Here is a 21,762-nt window from a genome sequence, read left to right as displayed (position 1 = left end):
GATAAAACTTGATGTGATCTATAAGATAAAATTTTTTGTGGTCTATAAGATAAAACTTGATGTGATCTATAAGATAAAACTTGATGTGATCTATAACATAAAACTTGATGTGATCTATAAAATAAAACTTGATATCTATCATAACATTTGTTTCGGTACTTTATGATTAGGTCCGATTATCCGGATTTGATTGTAGTACAAAATTAATATTTATATTTTGATAATATTCACTTTTATGCCTATTCGTTATGAATTCACACTCACAATTTTTAATTTTTTCCATTAGGAAACGGAACAATAGATTTCCCAGAATTCCTCACCATGATGGCGAGAAAGATCAAGGACACTGACTCAGAAGAGGAGCTCCGCGAAGCATTCCGCGTGTTTGACAAAGACGGCAACGGGTTCATCTCAGCGGCGGAGCTGCGGCACGTGATGACGAACCTTGGAGAGAAACTGACGGACGATGAGGTGGACGAGATGATCAGGGAGGCGGACATGGACGGAGACGGACAGGTCAACTACGAAGGTAAACAAAAAAATAACATCACTGTCTGTAGGACCCATTTACCATTCAACTGTTTAATAAAATTTAATAATAACAAGTGAAAATTAAGATTTTGTATTAGACAATAGATTCACCTTTGTATTACACTTTTATTCATTGAAAGTTGACAATCCCCTTTTTTATCACGCGAATGATCGGCGTTTTCCATATTGAATGACACTCCTAAATGACAATTTGGTCTATTTTTCGGGAGAGTTTTATGAGTTTTCAGGATATTTTAATAATTTTAGGAAATTTTGGGAAATTTCCAAGACTTTTTTTTTATAGTTTGCAATCTCAGGAAAATTAAGGAGATCCTGAAAAATCGGGAAAGCGTGTTATAGGTTATAATGGTTTATTTAATAATTTACACCTAGAAATAGCGCAGGGTCTTTGAAAGTGCAGGGGCCACTGCGGCCGCATAGGTTGCAATGTCTTAAGGCTGGTCCTGATTCTAAGGCTTGTAAATACCTCATTAAAAGACAAAATGGTTTAACCTCCTATTTGAGCTCCTTGATCTACGCCTATGAATCTTGTCGTTAGAATATCATCGCCATCATCTGTCCCTTTCGCAGCAGTGCTGTGACAGTTCCCGTAACCAAATCCCTCTTCGTTTCCCTATCAGCCGCTGTTCTTAACAGGATATCAAGAGAGAGGAAGGTCTGTTCTTTTACCTTATCATACTAGCTTTTTTTTGGACGGCCCTTCTTCGTGTTCCTTCCATAAGGATAAGTCCCACCAATATCAAGATACTTTAATCCATGCTTAAAGTCTCCCTTTATCTCTCTCTATCTCTCTCGTTCGCTCTCTCTCTCTCACTCTCTGTGTCCTTAAACCATTGTTTCTCAAACAATTAATGAACGACGCTCATATAAACCATAAAAAATATATGTTCGCCTCAGTGGCATAGCAAACAATCATCTGTAATAAGCATTCTTTATCTTTTGCCTTGATCTTTCGTTGAATCGCCTTCCGTAGATCTGTTACGGTATCATTTTAATCAATTATACTTATTCGTGTCTTAAGAAAGGAATACAACGCAATTGAATTGCTCCTATGGATGAGTTTGCTTACCCTCTAAGCCAGCTAAGAGTTCTGGAGAAATCCCATCGGTAATCGTTTTCATGCATTTTGAGTTTCAGAAATGGATTCTCTTGGCGTCAACATCACTTTTTTTTTGTTCTAGTAATAAGAGCGGAAATCAAATATAATTAAGAAGGGGTGGGTCGAGTCATTACGTTTGTGACATCCCTTTGACATGATTTCGCTTCAATCTAAGTTAGCACTGAGGAAAATGCGCAGATCTCAACCAGTCAGACCAATATCTCATCTCTCTACACAAGGAGACACTAAGCACCATCAGAGGACTTGATTGTAGCAATAGAAACCTGCCAACACTCTAGTGTAGTAGCGTCACAATTTAACCCGGGGATTAAGAGCAAGAAACAAACTTAGATAACATAACTACATAACTTGTAACATGATTTCCGCTTCCATTTAGAACAGGGGTTCTCCACCTGTAGGTCGCGACCCCTTTGGGGATCGATTGACGATTTGCCAGGGGTGGCCTAAGACCATCGTAAACGTGGATTGTTATTGTCTACTCTTCTATTGCTGTATGTGTGTGTGGGGGGAGGGGGGTCGCGGCAGAGTGGGGGATTGTAAAAAGGGGTCGCCAGGGCTTAAAAGGTTGAGAACCGCTGGTTTAGAGGCACCGCTGGGGGTTGATGCGCAGACAGAGACCAATGTCTAGAGTCAAGCTCGTTAAATTCACTGAAACTTCTTTAGTTACTTTAATGCCAATGACCTATATAAACACATTCAGACATTTTATAAAATTGTTATTTATTTTTGTCGTTTCAGAATTCGTTCGAATGATGACGACCAAATAAGAGAGAAAGAGAGAGGCTGTCAGGATAGACCATCACTGCTCTCCCCATCTGTTTATTGATTTGCATGTTGGGACATGTGTGAACACAAGTAGTCGAGGGTGGCACGTCTGAGAGAACAAGGGAAAGTGTGACTGAGATGTCAGTCTGAAGTTTTGAACTCTGGAAATGTAAATCTTACCGAGACCAGTCGTGACAGAGGGTCTCAACACTAATCTGCAACACCGCAATCCGTGGGAAGTTTAGACCAATAGTTTGTTGCCACGTCACAAGTCGTGACGTCAGACCTGTGGCGTGTCAAAGAGCTATTGATTCTAAACTGCCCACAGATTGCGACGTCACAGGTCAGTGTTGAGGCCCTCTACATCAACTGGTCTCGATCTTACACAATTGTATTTTGTAAATATTTGGTACTCCTTGGCACTTCCAATATCACCTTTACCCCCCCCCCCGATCAATTTATCCTTGGGGGATGCTAGGAACTATTTTAGCCCCTGGAGTTTTTCCCCCTTGCCTACTGCTAGATTGCTTTCCTACCTTCCCTGCCCCTCCGCGTAGACGCCTTTCGTTTTATTATTTCTTTATACTTCGAAAAAATACGATTTTTAGCATGCTTGCTTTGAACTTGGCCTCTCTCTAATCGTTACATGTTTGAATATTTGATGCTCATAGACTTAATGTTGAACCACGCTGGTCTATGTAGCCTCCCTTCTGTTGTGTGCATATGTCTACTTCATATTAATTTATTATCGTATTTTTTTAAACTGGTTTGGCACCAAAAGAATAATTTTACTACGGACGATAATTCAATTCAAAATTAGCTTGAGTTATAAATGGAAATGAAAAAATCTCATTGCCACCAATCACAAGCCATCTCGTGAGTTTTGCATACTTAGAAAATTATGTTCGTAAAATAATGGCTTGACTTTGTGGACGTCCAGTTTGTACAGATTTGTATTTCTGAACTCTCAGTGCCTATAGCAAATAATTTGCTGTTGCATTGGGGAAAATCGTAAAGTTCCCTTTACATCAATCCAAAATCTAATGTTACATTTTGGCTTTAAGTACAATTTACATTTAAAGTATTATCCTAAAGACGCCAAGCGTCTATGAGTATAAACCCTCCGAGTATAAGATAAGAAGATAAGATAATATTGTCTCATGTAACATCGTCATTGTTGGCTGTAATAGTATTTTTATTACTGGATGGAAAGTTGTCCCCCTTTTTTATTTCCTACAAATTGTACAAAACCCGTAGTGTTACCTAGTAAATATATCTATAGGCGTAGTGAGGGATGCACTATGTCAGGGGCGACACCCTCAGGGGGGCGCCACACGCAGCCTATATTTCTTTGTGATGTTCATGGAAAATGTGGAGGGTGGGCGCCAGTAAGGTACCTTGCCCCGGGCACGTTTTTCTCACTACGCCCCTGTAACTTGTATATCATTGCCAAGACGATGGTAATTTTGGACTATGGACTTTCTGGTCCATTCTTTTGGTCAGTTTCAATACAGTTCAGGTGTTGATCATCTGCAACTTGACTGATATAACGACATGATTATATATTAAACGTATATACAGATGTATATTTTTTTGTCTTGTTAGAATAAAAAAAAAAGCCTTATATATGTTTTCACAACGTGAACATTGTTTCACTTTGAAAGTGTTCCTTATTGTCCGTGAGATGCCTGGATCTTTAAAAATGTCAATGTTCTTAAATGCTCATGTTTTTAAAATGTCATACTATTAAACTGGCAAGATATCTCAATAATAATTATTATTTTGGATATTTAAATATTTTTTCTTAACAAATTTGAAATAGCCTGAATACGGGATGATTGTGGGATGTGTGGCCGAGAGACTAATTACGCTTGGGCTTGGCTTGGCTATCTATCAAGGGAGGCTCGAAGTTCGACATCTAACTCGAACAGAGTTGTGTTTGCTGAGCTCCTAATGGCCGCACGGAAAGCCTTCTCCCAAATACCCCCTCTCCCCAATGGTGCACAAATGAGATAGGACCATATCGCTCTGAGCATGGTATAAGTCTGAAAATTGCGCTATATAAGAGCAATAAAAAAAATATATAAAAATCGCATATTATTATTAATATCTAAGTTATGCTTGGCTTAACTAAGAGTCTACGTGGCAAACTATCCTTGAACATTGAATGCTTGAATCTATAAATGTTATTTCGGAATAGGACTTAATATTTCGTTATACACTAATTTTTTAAAGATAGCTATAAATAGCTATTGTTGGAAAGTAGGCTTATTGAGGCTCTTTATGGGGACTCGTTAAAATGAGGTTTTCTTAGGGAATTGTTGATATAAAATTCTCTTTGAAGATGGTGATCTCAGGATCTCTCTTTACATTTTACCTGTTTGTATATCATAAAATATTTCTTTTTCTACACCATGTTTAAAAACATGATTATAAACTTGAATATACAAGTGAATCTAAACTGCATTATTGTATACATCGCAGACAAGGCTCATGCTAACTTCGTAACATCTGTAAAACAGGTAAATCTAACAGTAAAGTATTTTTTTGTGTGCTGCATGGAGCAGATTTCTTCCAGAATTGGGTTAGGCCTATTTGGTCAAACAAATTATGAAACTAGTATCCATTGGGCGAAAATGCTGCATGCACTCTGTGCTACATGGGTGAGGTGGTTCAGTGTTAAAACACTTGACTTCCAAGACGAGTAATCCCGGATTCAAATTTCAGTGAAGACTGGAATTTTTTTTAATTTCGGGATTTTCAGGACGCACTCGAATCAGACCAGCTCTAATGGGTACCTGAATTTAGTTGGGGAAAGTAAAAACGGTTGGTCATTGTGCTGACTACATGACACCCTCGTTAAGCATAGGTCAAATAAACCAGTGACCTTTTCCTATCATCTGCTTGATTGATCGCAAGGTCTGAAAGGGACACTTTTGACACTGTACTGGTGACTTACTTTAATTGTACCCAGAAGCCTCGAAGAAACTTCAACAATATGTGAACTCTTGCAAATAGATTTTTCTAATAAATGGCTTGGTCAATAGTATGAAACAGCGGGTCTCCCACTGGCAATAGAGGAGAAGACAAAGGACACCTCTAGTTATTCCTATGTCTAGAATCATCTTGTTTTAAAATGAGGCTTAATTTAAAAAAATAAATAAAATCAGAATACGTTGTCTGAAAGATGAAATGCTAACTAAGAATATTTTCTATGCACGAATTTTCATCCTGTTTTCTAAACCAAGGCTAAATGACACATATTTTTTTTTATAATTATCAAAGACACAATTTCCATTCACAGAACCTTCATAACATTTTTAGATTCCATGTAAACACTCTCAATGATTCTTTATTCATTTGTATTGAGACGAAGTGGCTGAGTGCTAAAGCAGTTGGCTTCCGAATTGAGGAGTACAGAGTTCAGATCCTGGTGAAGACTGGGATTTTAAATTTAGGTTTCTTTAGGGCACCTCTGAGTCCACCTAGCTCTAATAATAGTTGGGGAAAAAGTAAGGGGATTTGTCGTTGTGCTGGCCACACGACACCCTCGTTAACCGTACGCCACAGAAACATCATCTGGCCCATTCACCGCAAGGTCTGAGAGAGAAATTTAATATTAAACATTTTTAGACTCCATGTAAAGTAAACTAAAAAGTAACCCTTGCTATCCATAGGGCTAATAATGTTTCTTTTTTTATTGCCGACAGTTAACGAGGGTATCATGTGGCCAGCACAACCACAAACCGCTTTCGTTCCTCACTTGTTAGGTACAGAGTTGGGTGGACTTATGGTGTACCCTATTTAAAAATTCCAGTTTTCTCCTAGATTCGACCGGGACTCCTGGGTTCGGAAGCCATGCGCTTATCACTCGGCCACCACGACTCCCTGTCACCTTCACTGGTTAGTGTGTTGTGCTCATGAGCTCTCATTGACATCCTTGTCACATTGTTTACGCTGATGTCAGTGGCGTTGCTAGGAATTTACCATGATTTGGGGGCCCGGGGGCTTGACCTCTTTGGAGGCCCCTGCATATTTAATATTTAATGTAAAAACACTCGAGACCCCCTGCCCCTCAAGTGGGGGCCAGGGTATTTTCAAATGGTCCACTTCCTTCCCCCCACCCTAGCTATGCCTCTGGCTAATGTCTTAAAATGCAAAACGTGTTTTTGTGATATTCTATGACATGTGGTGGCTTGAATATTTTCTCTTTTTATGGAATAAATCTTTTGTATGGCTAAATTAAAAGTCACGTGTTTGGTTTCATTTTTTTACAAAGCTAATATCAACTCACTCTGTCTGTCCGTCTTTCTGTTTGTCTGGTAAAAAGTTTGAACATGTTTTTTCTCCCACTTCCCACTCTCAGATCAAATTGAAATTTTGCATAATCATTCAATGTCGATGATAATTTTGAATAAATTAAAAAATTAACCAATTAGTTAATCATTATTTAGTACTAATTAATTAATTTTGTCTTATATAGCAGAAAGAGAGCTAAACCCTGTAATTTTCAGAAAAATGGCAGTAATTAGAGGTTCTTTCCCTTAAAAGCTTTGTTTAAAATTGTGTTTTCCATCGCTTGTTGACTGGCAGCACTATTGCAGGCTCCTTGGCTCACCTGAAAGGGCAAGTTCCACCCACTGGGCAGGCTGTGGGTTTTCATCAAGCTCTGGCTGTAATTAAAAAAAAACAGAAATGGAAAAGTGGTTTGAGTGCTGGGACAAGTCCCAAAAAGCCCGTGGAGTGGGCATGAGTCGCCCTGACTGCATTTCCCTGTGGTGGAGGCTATCCAGGCCTGGCCAAGCTATTACAGCACAGTGCAGGACAGGCCGCAGTCCTGTTGGCTCATATTTCTCACGGCTATGAGTCACGGTGCCCCCCGCTGCGGGGAAGAAGAGGAAACCGTGCCTCATATTCTGTTTGACTGCCCCAGGCTTGCTGATCTCCGTCTCGACAGGTCTGGGAAACCCAAAATTCTCGACCTGTATGGCGACATTTATGCACTACGCAAGACAGCAGGGTTTCTGTCCAGGGCTTTTGCAAGAGAGGATTTGAGCCTCTCAAGCCTTTACTCAAATGGAGTTTGATGATGATGATGATGATTGCTTGTTTCAAATAATAGTACCGCGTTGTGTATATGTGTACACATTTATATTGTGTGTGTGTGTTTACATAGTTGTGTACTGATTAATATGTTTGTGTGTGTTGATTTGTAAAAAAAAAAATCAGTTCTTAAACTATGTTCAAACAATAGAGTAAACTTAACAATCTATTTTTTTTTGTCACTGTAAACTAAATAAAGATAACAATAAAATTCATTGGAACCCACGACCCAAGCATTATTAGCCCCACGCTGTACGTGATGCGGCCATCCAAAGAGAAATAGACCCTTTCGTTCTACTGTTTTTATAAACTTTGTAACTTTGTCTGGTAAAAACTTGCACCCGTTATTTCTCCGGATCAATTTGAAACTTTGAGAAATTTTTCATTTTCAATGGCAACACATGAATCAATTGAAAAATTAACCAGCTATTGGTACAATATATGCCATTGATAGTTTGTTCTTTCCCTTCTATAAAAATGATATTATTGTTACCTTGTTTTTACCTGATAAGGTAGAAGGGCAATGCAAGAAGAACATTTGCTCTAAGCTAGAAGTAATTCTACCCTCTGCCTGAATTCTACAGTTTTTAATTGCTACTGTAATTAAGGAATACGGAGGAAAAAAACAGGGGGGGGGGAGAGGGGGAGTCGGACACTTTATTTGGGGGGACAGAAATGTGTTCCGTTTATCTGTTTGTCTGTATGTTTGTTTATCGGGACGACGAGATGTATATAGTATTGGAGCAGCAAACTACGAACTAATTTCGTTGAATAAAAAAAGTGCGCATGTAGTTTTTAACGAATCAATACCAATCAAGAATGACCACACACACCACCAAAAATAAAATGAGTCAATTAAAGTTTTGGTTCATTTTTCGCTACTCAGATTCTTATCTTATAAATGACAGACGTTCCTTGGAAACAGAAGATAATTTCGTCCTATGCTTGTCAACGTGTCCATCTAGTCGTTCACGTCAGAGACTTAGGCTACATTCTACTCCATCGGCTTTTCTACATTCTACTCCATCGGCTTTTCTACATTCTACTCCATCGTAGGTTTTTTGTTGTTGTTTTTTTTAAACCTTGCTCGTGCACCATAATCTAGTTACACTAAAAAGAACACTTTTACTATTATACATGTGCATATAAACATTGTACACTGTAGAGCGGTTCTCAACCTTTTAAGCTCGGCGACCCCTTTTTACAATCCCCCACTCTGCCGAGACCCCCACCCCCAATACACAAATACAGAATTGTAGGATAGACAATAACAATCCATATTTTCGATGGTCTTAGGCGACCCCTGGCAAATGGTCAATCGAACCCCCAAAGGGGTCGCGAACCACAGGTTGAGAACCCCTGAGACACGGTATACATTTATGCCCTTTTTGAGCATTTTATTAGGTTGTTTTTTTTTTGTCTTTGTAAATTGTGGTTCAATGTTTATGTATTATTGCTACTTTACGTTTTATCTTTCTGTCATGTGGTGTCTTTGAGTCTAGTAATTTCACTAAAGGTATTACTGTAGTCAAATGTGGTTATTTATTCATTATTTTATTACATTATACATCTGCTCTAGTAGTTATACTTTATAAATGTATGTTCTTTAGTGATTTGTATTGAGCTAAGGGCAATCCAACCGAGAACGCAATTGAAGGTTGAATACCATAAGGTATCAGATTAAAAACTAGAAACCAATATTACCGTCTGCTTAAATTTTAAAAAAGCACCAATTCATATACAAGTCTTTGGGTTTTATTATTTAATTTAATGACTATTTTGCATATTGACAAAATACATAGATGTATAATTTACTATTTACAAACACAAATAAACATATGTGAAATTAACAGTTCAGGAGAAATACAATTTTACATTATTTGCCTATTTTAGGAATTAAAGCATTTAACATTTTAACCATACCAAATGCTACATTTTTACCTAATTATACCAAAAATTATTGTTGCTTTTATGGTAGTGTAAAATTTGAGTAAATTATTATTCTTGTGACATTTGATAGGTTTGGAAATATGCATTAAAAATGAAATAATTTGTTCTCTATACATTTATTACATTGTTTACTTGGTGGTCATCATTTTTACAAATTCTGAAAAAAGAAACGAAACAAAATAATTAAATATAGAAACATTGTAACAGGTTGATATTAAATCTCATTAAATGTCTATTAGATGGAAATAGGTTATTAAAAACTGTTGATTGATACTAGATGTTTTGGTTGACACCAGATCTTTGGTGGATATCAAATGGTAATTGATACATCGAAAGGTAATGGTTGATATCAGATGATAATTGTTGTATCGACAGGTATTGATTGATATCAGATGGTCATTGCCATTGGTGTATCAATAGATGTTGCTTGATATAATTGGCAAGTGGAGTATCAACATGTGATATGTAGCAGAGTGGCTATAACCGTTTGGTTACTTATCAAGCGGGATCAAGTTTGAATCCTGACTCGAGATGATTTTTTTCTGAGCGCCGAAAGGCATCATGGAAACCTTCTCCCAGATACCCCCACCCCCCTTCTCAACTGATCTGTTGTATGTTCGATCATTACAGGAATATTTCAATTAGTGCGTACTCGTTATTGTTTTGTCTGGCCCTTAACGTTATTGTAACCTAGTAACCTAACCAGTAACCCAACCAGTAACACAACTAGTAACCCACCCAGTGACACAACTAGTAACCCACATTGCTGACATGTCGAAAGGATGCGCTAATTAATGCCTTCTCTCTCTCTCTCTCTTTATCTATCTATCTATCTGTCTGTCTGTCTGTCTATCTATCTATCTATCTATCTATCTATCTATCTATCTATCTATCTATCTATCTATCTATCTATCTATCTATCTATCTATCTATCTATTTATCTATCTATCTATCTATCTATTTATCCATCTATTTTTCAATCAATCAATCAATCAATCAACCAATCTATCTATCTATCTATCTATCTATCTATCTATCTATCTATCTTTCTATCTATCTATCTATCTATCTATCTATCTATCTATCTATCTATTTATCTATCTTTGGAAAGCGTGGTCGAGAGGCTAAGTGCTCTTGAACTTGGCTTGGCTTGGCTACCTATGAAGGGGGCGCCAGGTTCGACACCCGACTCGGGCAGAGTTGTGTGTTTACCGAGCGCCTAAAGGCAGCACGGAATAACCTTCTCCTAGATACTCCCTTCCCCCCACTGGTCCACAACTGAGATTGGACCAAAGCGCTCTGAGCATGCTATAAGCATGAAAGTAGCGCTATATGAAAGCTATAATTTATTTTATTTTTATCTATCTATCTACCTTTCTATCTATCTATCTATCTATCTATCTATCTATCTATCTATCTATCTATCTATCTATCTATCTATCTATCTATCTATATATCTATATCCTGCCATTAAATGTTGTCCTTACTTTCTGTTTAATCATTCTACACCCTTATCACATCTTAGAAATACCGATTTGCTTTAAAGCGTAAATAAAAGGAATGAAAAAGGAATGACAGGTCTAATAATGTATGCTCCTAGCTGGACCGTTGAGGAGGATGAAAGCCTCGTGGCAAGTGGAGTATCAACATGTGATATGACGCAGAGTGGCACTCACCATCATAATTGACTTGACCATCTCCATCAGTGTCCGCCTCCCTAATCATCTCGTCCACCTCTTCGTCCGTCAGTTTCTCTCCAAGGTTCGTCATCACGTGCCGCAGCTCCGCCGCTGAGATGAACCCGTTGCCGTCTTTGTCAAACACGCGGAATGCTTCGCGGAGCTCCTCCTCGGTGTCTGTGTCTTTCATTTTCCTGGCCATCATGGTGAGGAATTCTGGGAAATCTATTGTTCCGTTTCCTAAAAGTCAAAACATAAACGTGCAATTTCATGATTTAATTAATGCATCAATTTTTTATTTTTAAAAAAGTATTTAGATATTTTGCTTGTTTTGTTTTAAAATATTTTTATATCGATTACAATTTAAATGCCATATATAACGCAAAGGACATTAACAAATATCTTATTGGCCCTCGCTTGGTGTGATTCTCCTGCTGACGAAATGTCTTCACAATATCAACTTCACCGGAGGCAAAGTTTTTTGTTGAGACAGTTCATTGTTCAGCATACACTACAGAAGGAAGGAGAGCAGGGCCGGCGGCTATAGATCATTGAAGGCCCTAGGCAAAGTGAACTTGGTGGCCACAAATAAAATAGAAAAATAAAAATAAACAGCGAATAAACAAGGTTACTTAGACAGTTTGTGTGGAAACACAAACTCAAAATTGGCCCCCGAAGTGGTCCACCCAGGCAGGCTTCAATATTTTCAGAAAGAACATCCGAATGAAATTATTATAACGCACTAGGCGAACCTCTAGACCATCGGATTGTCAAAAAAAAACACAACATTCTTCTGGTCCAGAGTCCTAGCGTTATCGCTAGGCGGTGTTGTCGTTTCCAGGGTCACTGGTTCGAGCCTTGATAGGTGCAGTCCCTTATTTTCGTCGCATTTAACTCACTACTTTCTCTCATTTAAAAACTTGGTCCCTGGTGGCTGCTGTCTATTTATGTTTAATATGTAAGTATCATCCTTTGTTTCAGCCCTTAGCTTCACTTCTATATTTAAGTGAGACCTAGACACTGACAGACAACGGAAAAAAGACTATACAATACTTGGGAACGAAGCATTCTTAGGAAAATCTATAAAAGATGAAACAGGGTGGAGGACACGCACTAACCATGAGATATATCAATTGTATGAAGACCCACCGATAGTGACAGAAATAAAAAAGAATTAGACTACGTCGGGCAGGTCAACTTGAAACAATGAGGAGCGAAAATTGTATACCGGAAAAAGCCAAAAGGCAGGCGATTCAAAGGCAGACCCCAAATGAGTTGAATTGATGATGTGGAGGCAGATCTGCAACAGCTTGGGGTTAGGGCGTGGAGACGAAGGACCCAGAAGAGATCTGAATGGAGGGATGTGTTGGAGCAGGCCAGAGCCCTCCATGCGCTGTAGCGCCACTGGGATGGATATGACAATAATGATGCTTTATTAACGGGCAAGGTTAGCTCGTCCAGATTTATAGATTAATATGTTGTTAGCAACTTTCAATGTCATAACATATTATTTCTCCAATACGCCTTCGAACTGCATTGTTGCTTACAGGAATTTTGTATAAAACAGTTCTGAAAACTTCTTAAATGGCTGGCAAAACATATTTTTCGCTTACAATGTCATTTTACTCTAAGTCGAGATATTGTAAGACGATCGAGCCTCTACTCTTTTATCCACTGTAAGTCTATTCTGGGCTGAAAAGAGTTCAAGTCTGTATCGACTGGATCAGGTTGTCATTGTCTCAAATAAGCGTCCAGCTTAGATGGTCTTCATGGCGTCATTGATTGAAGAATTTTTGCATAAAGGGTACATAAGCAATGATGAAACGAATGAAACTAAATTTCAAATAATCAGCCACTGTACTGTCAAAATTTCTTTTTGGATTCGGTCGTGTTAAATATTAGTTTCACACAGACACAATTCGGATATTTAAATATAATGTCAATATTTAAATAAAAAAAAATCAATCGAATGGCAGGGTTGAAATTCAAAGGATTAGCTTAGGTATGTGTGTGTGTATATGAGTTGATTCCATTGTTTCCATTAATGGCGAATACAATTTGTTTTTAAAACTGCATTATTATAGCCTCACTATTCATTATTTCACTCTGGTATAACCATGTAGGTCCTTGTGGTCCACTTAAAGAATCACTAAGTAAATTTATTAATCACCCATGTCTTTGTCAAGTATAAACTAAATCCATTTTCATTGGACAGAAACCAACAAGTTTGGCGCTATTGATTTACTTAAATAATTTTTTTCTGTTGTATTTCTGGTTTTGCATTACAGTTTTGATACCTTTGGTAAACCTATTAATCAAATCACAAGATAAGCTTTTTATGGTTGTACCATCAGATGTGGAAAAAAGAAAATACTATAAACCTATCATTTTATTTAGATCTAGTGGGAATGTTTTTCTATCGACATATTATGCCTTGATTGTGAATATTCTACTCGATGTTTAGCAACTTTTAAAAGTTTTTTGAAGTCTCATATATGGACGACAACCTGGATAGCCTGACAATAAATTCGCCCCTCAATTGGGCGTGTCAAACGGTACCGAATTATGTGATCACAATTGACGGCTCCTGTTTGCTTACTTTCGGAATCGCTTACACCAGGAAATATTGTAACGTATTTTCTGTAAACTATCGCTTGGTTTCAGAACTCACCATCGGCGTCTACCTCATTGATCATGTCCTGTAGCTCCGCCTCTGTCGGGTTCTGACCTAGTGACCTCATGACTGTACCCAACTCCTTGGTCGTAATAGTACCGTCGCCATCTTTGTCGAACAGACTAAAGGCTTCTTTGAACTCTGAAACATATGACGTGAAAATGATTAGTTTCTTTTAACTGCAACTACTAACAGTTTTTTTTTGGTGTTGGAAACCTTTTTTTCTATATGGGGGTCTGGTGGCGGAGTGGTAAACCGCTTCGCTTCAGAACCGAGGGTCTCGGTTCGAATCTCAGTGAAGACTGGGATTTAGAATTTCTGATTTTTAAGATCGTTCCTGAGTTCAACCAACTAAAAAAGATATCTGACCTTTCTGACCTTTACGTCATCTGCCCTTTAAATTGCTTAGTCTAAAAGGGGCACTTTACTTTTTTTGGTTTAAAATCCAATGGAGTAAAGCAATCCTCATTAATTAATATATCTACCAGTGTGTACATCCTGTGTTAAAAGGGTTCCATACGAAAATGCCTGGAGTAGTTTCCTTTTATTTTCATGATAAAAACAATGTTAGCTGTAGTGATTCTTAATAGTGATGTTTATAAATACACATAAGTGGGAGCACGTATCTTGGTGTATGCTTCGGTCAAACTCAGTACTAATATTATAAAAGCCACTTAATATAGAGACCTTAACTATTGATAGATAGGCCTACATAGTCAAGATCTGATATGATAGCCAATTATTAGCCAACTAATTAAAATTAAGCGCTTACCTGCAATTGTCTCTTCTGTCAGTTGTTCGGCCTGCGGTAAATAGAAGGAAACAAACGAGTAATGAATGTTGATATAGTTACCATCATACAAGTATCAACAGGTTTACAATAGATGGTGTTGGCAAAAAGATATCAAACAAATATCAACAAGTTTACACCAGATTGTGTTGACATAGATTTATCTTAGAAGCATAAAAAAGGTTACACCAGATCGTTTTGATAGAGTTATCTAACATGTTTCAACATACAAGAGAGATAGTGTTGACACAGACACATCATTTGGGTATCAACAAGCTTACGAGAGATATCGTGTTGACAGAGACAAATCATTGAAGTATCAACAAGCTTACGAGAGATATCGTGTTGACACAGACACATCATTCGGGTATCAACAAGCTTACGAGAGAGATAGTGTTGACAGAGGCACATCATTCAAGTATCAACAAGCTTACGAGAGAGATAGTGTTGACACAGACACATCATTCAAGTATCAACAAGCTTACGAGAGAGATAGTGTTGACAGAGGCACATCATTCAAGTATCAACAAGCTTACAAAACATCCTGACACAATGGCACTGACTTGTCATGCAGAGACTAATACACAGTAAAGACAGATTTCATTGAATATTTTAATACAACTACGAATAACGAGAATTAAAACGTCACCCAGTTTATCAATAGACATAATACTAAAACTAGTCGCTCAAGCAAATACACAACCATCCCTCCCATACTGCCTTATTTGCTTTTTCCCCCACAAGCGTCTTACATACCAGGTATTACGTCATATAATGAAAATGGTTGTCAACAATTCTTAAATGATGCAATGTGAAGATTTTTGAAATGACTGAGAAAGGTTACCTCTCTCCTCTTCAGTGTAATATTATCGTATCAAATTCACATTCAACTGAAGGACCACGTGATAGCCATTGTCAGGTCTCTAGTAAGATCGTTCATTTAATATCTTGATCTATGTGTTATCACTATCTCAATATGTGTGCTAGCACTATCGAGATTCTACTATGTGTTAACACTTTCTTGATCGATACATGCTGCACTATCTGGATTTATGTGTAGGCAGTATCTGGTTACCTGTACCGCCAGAATAAAAATGTACATTGACAGATCTATCTCAGATTGACATCGAATTGTAGGACATGTAGTATTGTAGGACATGTACAAAACGGTCGTTTTGATATACAGGTGTTTTCTAATAACAGTAATTGACACGGCTAATTACAGTCTGTGACACCTTGAGTTGAGATAGTGTTCAGTGTATCACTGGCTGGTGATTAGGCGAATACAGAGAGGGAAAAGTGAGGGGGGATAGAGAGGAAAGAGAGAGAAGAGAGAGAAGAGAGAAAGAAGAGAGTAAAGAGAGAGGAGAGAAGAGAGAGGACAGTTAGAAGAAGGAGGAGAGAAGAAGGAGTAGAGAAGAGAGAAAGAAGAAAGAGGAGAGAGGAGAGGAGAGAAGATAGCGAAGAGAGAAAGAAGAGAGAAAGAAGAGAGAAAGAAGAGTAAAGAGAGAAGAGAGAAGACAGAGAGAAGAGAAGGAGGAGGAGAGAAGAGAGAGAAGAGAAGAGAGAGGAGAGAGAAAGAAGAGAGGAAAGAGAGGAGAAAGAGACGAGAGAGAGAGAGAGAGGGGAAAGAGAGAAGTGAGAAAAGGCTAGCAGATAGAAAGAGAAATGAAAAAAAAAGAAAGGAAAAAAAAGAGAGCAAATTGACGGTGGACAGTGAGAGGATAGAAAGAAAAAAGATTAAAAGAGAGAAAAAAAAGACAGAGAGAGACAGAGAGTGACAGAGAGAGTGAGACAGAGAGAGAAAGCGAGAAGCATTGGTGATGAGAGAATGAGAAAGAAATGAAAAGAAAGAAAAACTAGAAGACAGGTGAAGAGATATTGAAAAGACAAAGATAGGAAGACAAAGAGAGAGAGAGAGAAAGAGAGAGAAAGATAGGGGGACTTTTTTTTTTCTTACTATCCCACAGAGGCATATTGACAAAAACAGCCCGACAAGTCTTCGCTTGAGTGAGGCCCCCACTGACAGGTTCCTCACCACCCAAGGGGGGCCCATTTTGTCAATCTTTTTTAACTTCGATTCATTCACCTGTACCGAAAGAGGAAAAACAGGTGAGCGCTGAGGCTGGAGGATTTTTCGTTTCGCATTTTTCTCTCCAGAACACAAAACATGATCCACATTTTAACCATGACACCGGAATTCAATGTCAGAAGTTAACCAACAGAACGTCACACGTATTACCTAGCTGAGAAACGGGACTGGGGGGGGGGGAAATAGTCTATGACGTCACTGAAATGACGTAACATCGGCTGCAACGAGCAGGAACTTTTTTTTTCCCGTGAAAATTTTTTTTTAAAAATATTTCTAACTATATTTTTTTTTAAACAGCCTATCATAAGAATAGATTTATAATCCTAATTTCTTTTTCAGAACTGCATGAGTTGGCTAGTTTTCATTTAGCCCTTGCTCTAGACAGGCAAACGTACTAATGTGTTGGTCGAGTGATGAAACGCACTTAATTCCGAATTGAGGATCTTGAGTTCGAACTTCTGCGAAGACTTGCATTTGATTCGGAATTTTTAAGGACGATATATATATATATAGCGTGGTCTTCATCGAACTCGATTTGACGAACTAAAATGTCTTAGAAGAATAATTCGGACATTCACAGACATAATTACGCAATGACAAATTGACATATTCGGACAACCCAATTATGTCCGATATAAGGGGCACACAATCATACTGATATAGGAGATTTTCATCAGAATAGTCTGTTCTTTGTTTGTGTTATGGATTTTTAAAGATCGACTTTTACATTCTTTAAAAGTCATAAAATACTCTTGATACATCAGCATGAAAGGGAAGGCATCATTTTGCCTGGCACGAAGAAAGAGAGAGAGAGAGAGAGAGAGAGAGAGAGAGAAGGAGAGAGAGAGAGGTGGGAATGAGAGCGAAATAGAGAAATGTAGGAGTGGTATAATGGAACCTTAAGAAATATTTAAGAAATTGACAAGATGAAGATAGACGACATAAACAAAGTCAAGGACGCCATATTGGAAGACACTGTTGCCAACTTCAAAACAAAAAATATTAATTTCTCTTACAGGCGAAAGAGTTTGGGGAAAAGCACTATATTTATTACGTACTTGTTGAAATGATAAATTTTCAATACGTCCGAAGTTTCTTTAACTTATAAATTAAAGGATTCATTGATGAGACTATCTCATCTTGGAGATTTTCTCGATAAACAAAACAATGTCAAGGAAACAATGTCAAGGAAACTAAATGCAACTTTCATCGTTGAACTAAATATAAGCTACAAATGGAAGATCTTTGACAATTTGATTTTGCAGTTCTAGGAACTGTAAACAAATTCTCACATAGCTTTAAAAAAAACAACATAGTTTATCTACACTTGCTTTATTCAATGCACAAATGCTTGATATTGGAGGATTTGTCTCCATTTATGAAAATGTTCTAAAAGGACTACAATGTCCTTTAAAACGAACTAAAAAAAAAAAGACAATTGTACTGGCCCAAACAAAATGGAAACTCAGTTCGACACCAAAACGTAGACACACCTTTTGATTATTTCAATTTTCTTTGGATATTCACCACTGGATTCACTTCTAATTGTATTCTTTAATTGTGCTATTAATCTCTCTTTCTCTCTCTCTCTCTTTTTTCTCTCTCTCTTTCAAAAGAGGAAGTCAAGAAAACATTTAGTAGTACCCCTCCCACATCACCTCACATCCGAGCACATACCCACACCTGGCGCACCATGCCCCCCCCCCACCCCAGTTACCCCTCATACACAACCCAGTCCTAAGTAATAAAGCTGTAGTGGCGGTGTATCCCTGCCGCAATGCGGCTACCTCGGTCACGTGGGTCACGTGGTTATATTATCTGCTGCTGATTTCAAAAAAGGTACGCATGTTTACCCAACTCCTCGAGTCTCGGTTTTATTTGCCTACACACACGCGTACACACATTGGCTCATATCTACACAGCCACACACACACACAATAACACACACAGCACAAATCTGTTACTATTCTGACCCCCCCCCCCCTTTCACCAGTTCAATGCAAAACTCCCCATTCATGCTATCCTCCCCCAAGAATTAAAATTGAAGTCTGTGATATGTAAAAGTTGAAAAGTTAGGATCAAAATTATGTAAATAATGGATTATATAAAACTTTCTATAAGAATCATGCTTAATAAGATAGATTGGAAATCTACTAAAAAAAAACATGAGATTATATGCTATATTATCAAGAGCCCCGAACAAGACTCTGGCCCCAAAACCCTCCAATAGAACAAAAATTATACGGAGAACTGCCTGGTCTGGAAACCACTGAGTGGTTCATCTCAGATATAGAATTACTGATCTGAACCCTCCGACATGCAAAATGAGAACGAAGAAGAAGTAGAAATATGACAATCATAAAACCTACTAAATAAACCTTGTGTTGACATTCACATGACGTCCTCGTCAGCGACGTAACAAGTTAGATGTACCCGTGGGCCAAGACTCAAGACCACGATGGAGCGACAGTAAAACTAAAAAGTCATCCTGAAAATCTTATAAAGTAGGCCTTCAGACTTTCAAAAGAAGAAGGTAATCATTACCTCCGTGTATCCATATGTCTAGTAATACATGTTAATATAAGACTTATATTAAGTTAATGAACCTAAGTCCTAAGTCATTGATGCTTCCTAGTTCTTTACTCCATATGTCTAGTAATACATGTTAATAAAAGACTTATATTAAGTTAATGAACCTAAGTCCTAAGTCATTGGTGCTTCCTAGTTCTATACTTCAGCGTACTAGGGAAGAAGACTTTTTTTCTTCATATACGAATTTGTCCTAGTATATGGAATAAGAATAAGAAATATGTCTCTCTGTGTCCTTCTGAGTATTTTAATAGATTTTTATTTCTATTTGGCTACTTGGTCATATGACATGCGCTCTGGGCTACAGTTCGATGGTTATGATGCTCCCGGCCCCAAACCCTGAACGATGCCGTCCCCGCGTCGTCCTGCTGAAGGTTTGTTATTATCTTAAAATTGGTAGGAACATCGAAAAGTTGTAAAATGAACATACAATTTTTTTTTTCAAATTATAGATCAACAATTTTGTGTATTTTTGATAGTTAATTTTTTAGTCTCCTGTCCTGAAGTGTTTTTAAGTTATGATTTGAGTATATCAGTACATTTGCAAAATAAGGGAATTCCAATGTAATTATGTAAGTAGGTCAACATCTTTTATTAGTAACAATTGCATTACACTTAATTCAACTACCACATCTGAAAATGTATACCAGGAAGTACTCAGAAGCTTATACGTCAAATGGAATTAAGTCCAATAAACGGCTATCTTTGAATGGGCCTGTTAGTTGAACCTGTGCCCATTGAGCCCCATAGCGCCAGGGGTTGCTACGTCCCTGATCCAGGTCAAAGGTCACATTTTATTCGTTACTTTCATACAGGTTTGGAAGTGGCGAGACCATGAGCGGTGGAACAAGTTGGGGAGGAAATGTTTGGACTCGCTATCACCCAAACTATCAATAGTAAAATAAGAAAATAAAACTGTCACAGATCTATAGCAACGAAGGATGAAAGCTAGAAAAACAAAAGGGACTTAACCCTTTCAAAAAATAAAAATGGAATGCACATAGAAAACACACACAAGTATACACCTACGCTCAAACATACTATGAAAGAAAGTGACATTACTTGTGTATATAATTTGTTATATGCAGATCCTGGAAGGTCTCAAAATCATACTTGTTCTTTCCTATTATGGTTGTCGAAAGTTTTCTTTTTTGAAAAACTAAAATTACTGACAAAGGTAGACAATCGAACAAAATCAAAATTGTTTCTCAACCTAGTTATTGTTCCTGTCTCTAATGTAAATAATACACCAGTGACGGTTCAAACCATGTAAACTGCTTGGATTTTTAAATGGTTAAAATGTTTAGAAAGAAAACAGAAAGAAAAAAAACAACTTGATTTTCGCGTTTTTATTTTTTTCATAATTCATAAATGATGAACCTATTCTAATCCCTATTACAAAGCTATGTGGTCTTTTAATTTTTTTTAGTTTAAACAGACAGATTTCGATAATAAATTATCAGCATTCCTATTTATACAGTCTTGAAACTTTCTCCGTGTAGTACTAGCACGTTACCATACAACGTACACATAGTGTAATGTTTTGAGAACAATACGATCTTGAACGAGTGAGGTCAAAGTTATAAAATGTCCATTTCACGAGGAAATGTGAAGCTTAAGCGGAAGTTGATCTTACACTTACAAGTGTGATATTAATGTTAAAAATGCAACGCGAATTTCGTGTTTTGTAGAGTCAAGCAATTTATAGACAAATCGTAATGAATCCTAGAGTGTAGTCTTTAGTGAAGTATTTTAGTGAAGTGATTAAATGTAGTGCTTTGATTTTATTACGTAAATAAAATAATTAAAACATAAGTGAAGCTTGTTCTTACCATTTTGTTTTATATTTGTCCAATAAACTTTCTGTCACTCAAGGGGAGATAGCCAGTGAGAATATGTTCTAGTCCAAACAAGATACAGAGACCAACGCACTGGGTTTTATTTCTGACTTTTAGGCAAATCAAAGATAAGAAAAAAAAAATCTCTAATCCCCCCAAAATTGTCAATAGATTGACACAAACTACTCTCTAGACTTAACAGGCGGAATTCCAGGCCAGATAGGTCCTAAGGAAACGAAACTTGAAGAAACGGGGTCGCCTGTGTTTAAGGGGGAAAAAAAGGGGTGGGGGTGGGGCTTTTTAAGGTGGTCTACTAAAGTTTTGCATGACATTCTTATGACCAACCAGGCTTTGACATGCTCCGGTGGCTTGGTGTCATTACCTATGCCACAGTGATAGGTTAGACGAAATGGCTTCGTGGCCTAAGCACGGTAGTGAGAATATAGAACAGTTTTATTTTTAAATTTGAGGCATAATTAATAAGAATGAACCAAAGCAAGCCTCATTATCACATGGAGGTCAACTTGTCTATAAATAAAGTGTTGTTTTTTTATGACACAAGAGAACTTTTTCTTCTTGTGACACCGACAGACTGACGAAACATTTCCAG

At 37.6% G+C, this 21,762-nt stretch overlaps 2 protein-coding genes across 2 annotated transcripts in view; one reads left to right on the top strand and one right to left on the bottom strand.

The window, feature by feature from the left end:
* LOC106055362 (calmodulin-A-like) overlaps positions 1-6,685 on the top strand; it is a 49,005-nt gene extending 42,320 nt beyond the window's left edge. Inside the window, exons 4-5 of the mRNA XM_056023065.1 lie at positions 287-529; positions 2,411-6,685. Of these exons, the coding sequence (XP_055879040.1) occupies positions 287-529; positions 2,411-2,439 (272 nt within the window). The 3' untranslated portion in view covers positions 2,440-6,685. The remainder of the gene's footprint in view (positions 1-286; positions 530-2,410) is intronic.
* A 2,602-nt stretch (positions 6,686-9,287) lies between these two features.
* LOC106055346 (calmodulin-like) lies at positions 9,288-21,396 on the bottom strand. The gene is made up of 5 exons (XM_056023067.1): positions 21,147-21,396; positions 14,616-14,646; positions 13,841-13,984; positions 11,167-11,409; positions 9,288-9,647 (listed from the first exon to the last, which is right to left on the bottom strand). The coding sequence occupies exons 1-5, from the start codon at positions 21,147-21,149 to the stop codon at positions 9,619-9,621; spliced, it is 450 nt and encodes a 149-aa protein (XP_055879042.1). The 5' UTR covers positions 21,150-21,396; the 3' UTR covers positions 9,288-9,618.
* Between the last annotated feature and the right edge of the window lie 366 nt (positions 21,397-21,762).

This window comes from Biomphalaria glabrata, chromosome 3, assembly GCF_947242115.1.
Source record: "Biomphalaria glabrata chromosome 3, xgBioGlab47.1, whole genome shotgun sequence".
Classification (NCBI taxonomy): Eukaryota; Metazoa; Mollusca; class Gastropoda; family Planorbidae; genus Biomphalaria; species Biomphalaria glabrata.
This window is presented reverse-complemented; position numbering and strand designations above follow the sequence as displayed.

Excerpts from the sequence above, each read along its gene's own strand:
- LOC106055346 (XM_056023067.1), bottom strand. Across the intron at positions 11,410-13,840 it reads CAATGAGGTAGACGCCGATG|GAAACGGAACAATAGATTTC; the intron begins GTGAGTTCTGAA and ends TTTGACTTTTAG. Across the intron at positions 9,648-11,166 it reads TGGTCAAGTCAATTATGATG|AATTTGTAAAAATGATGACC; the intron begins GTGAGTGCCACT and ends TTCTTTTTTCAG.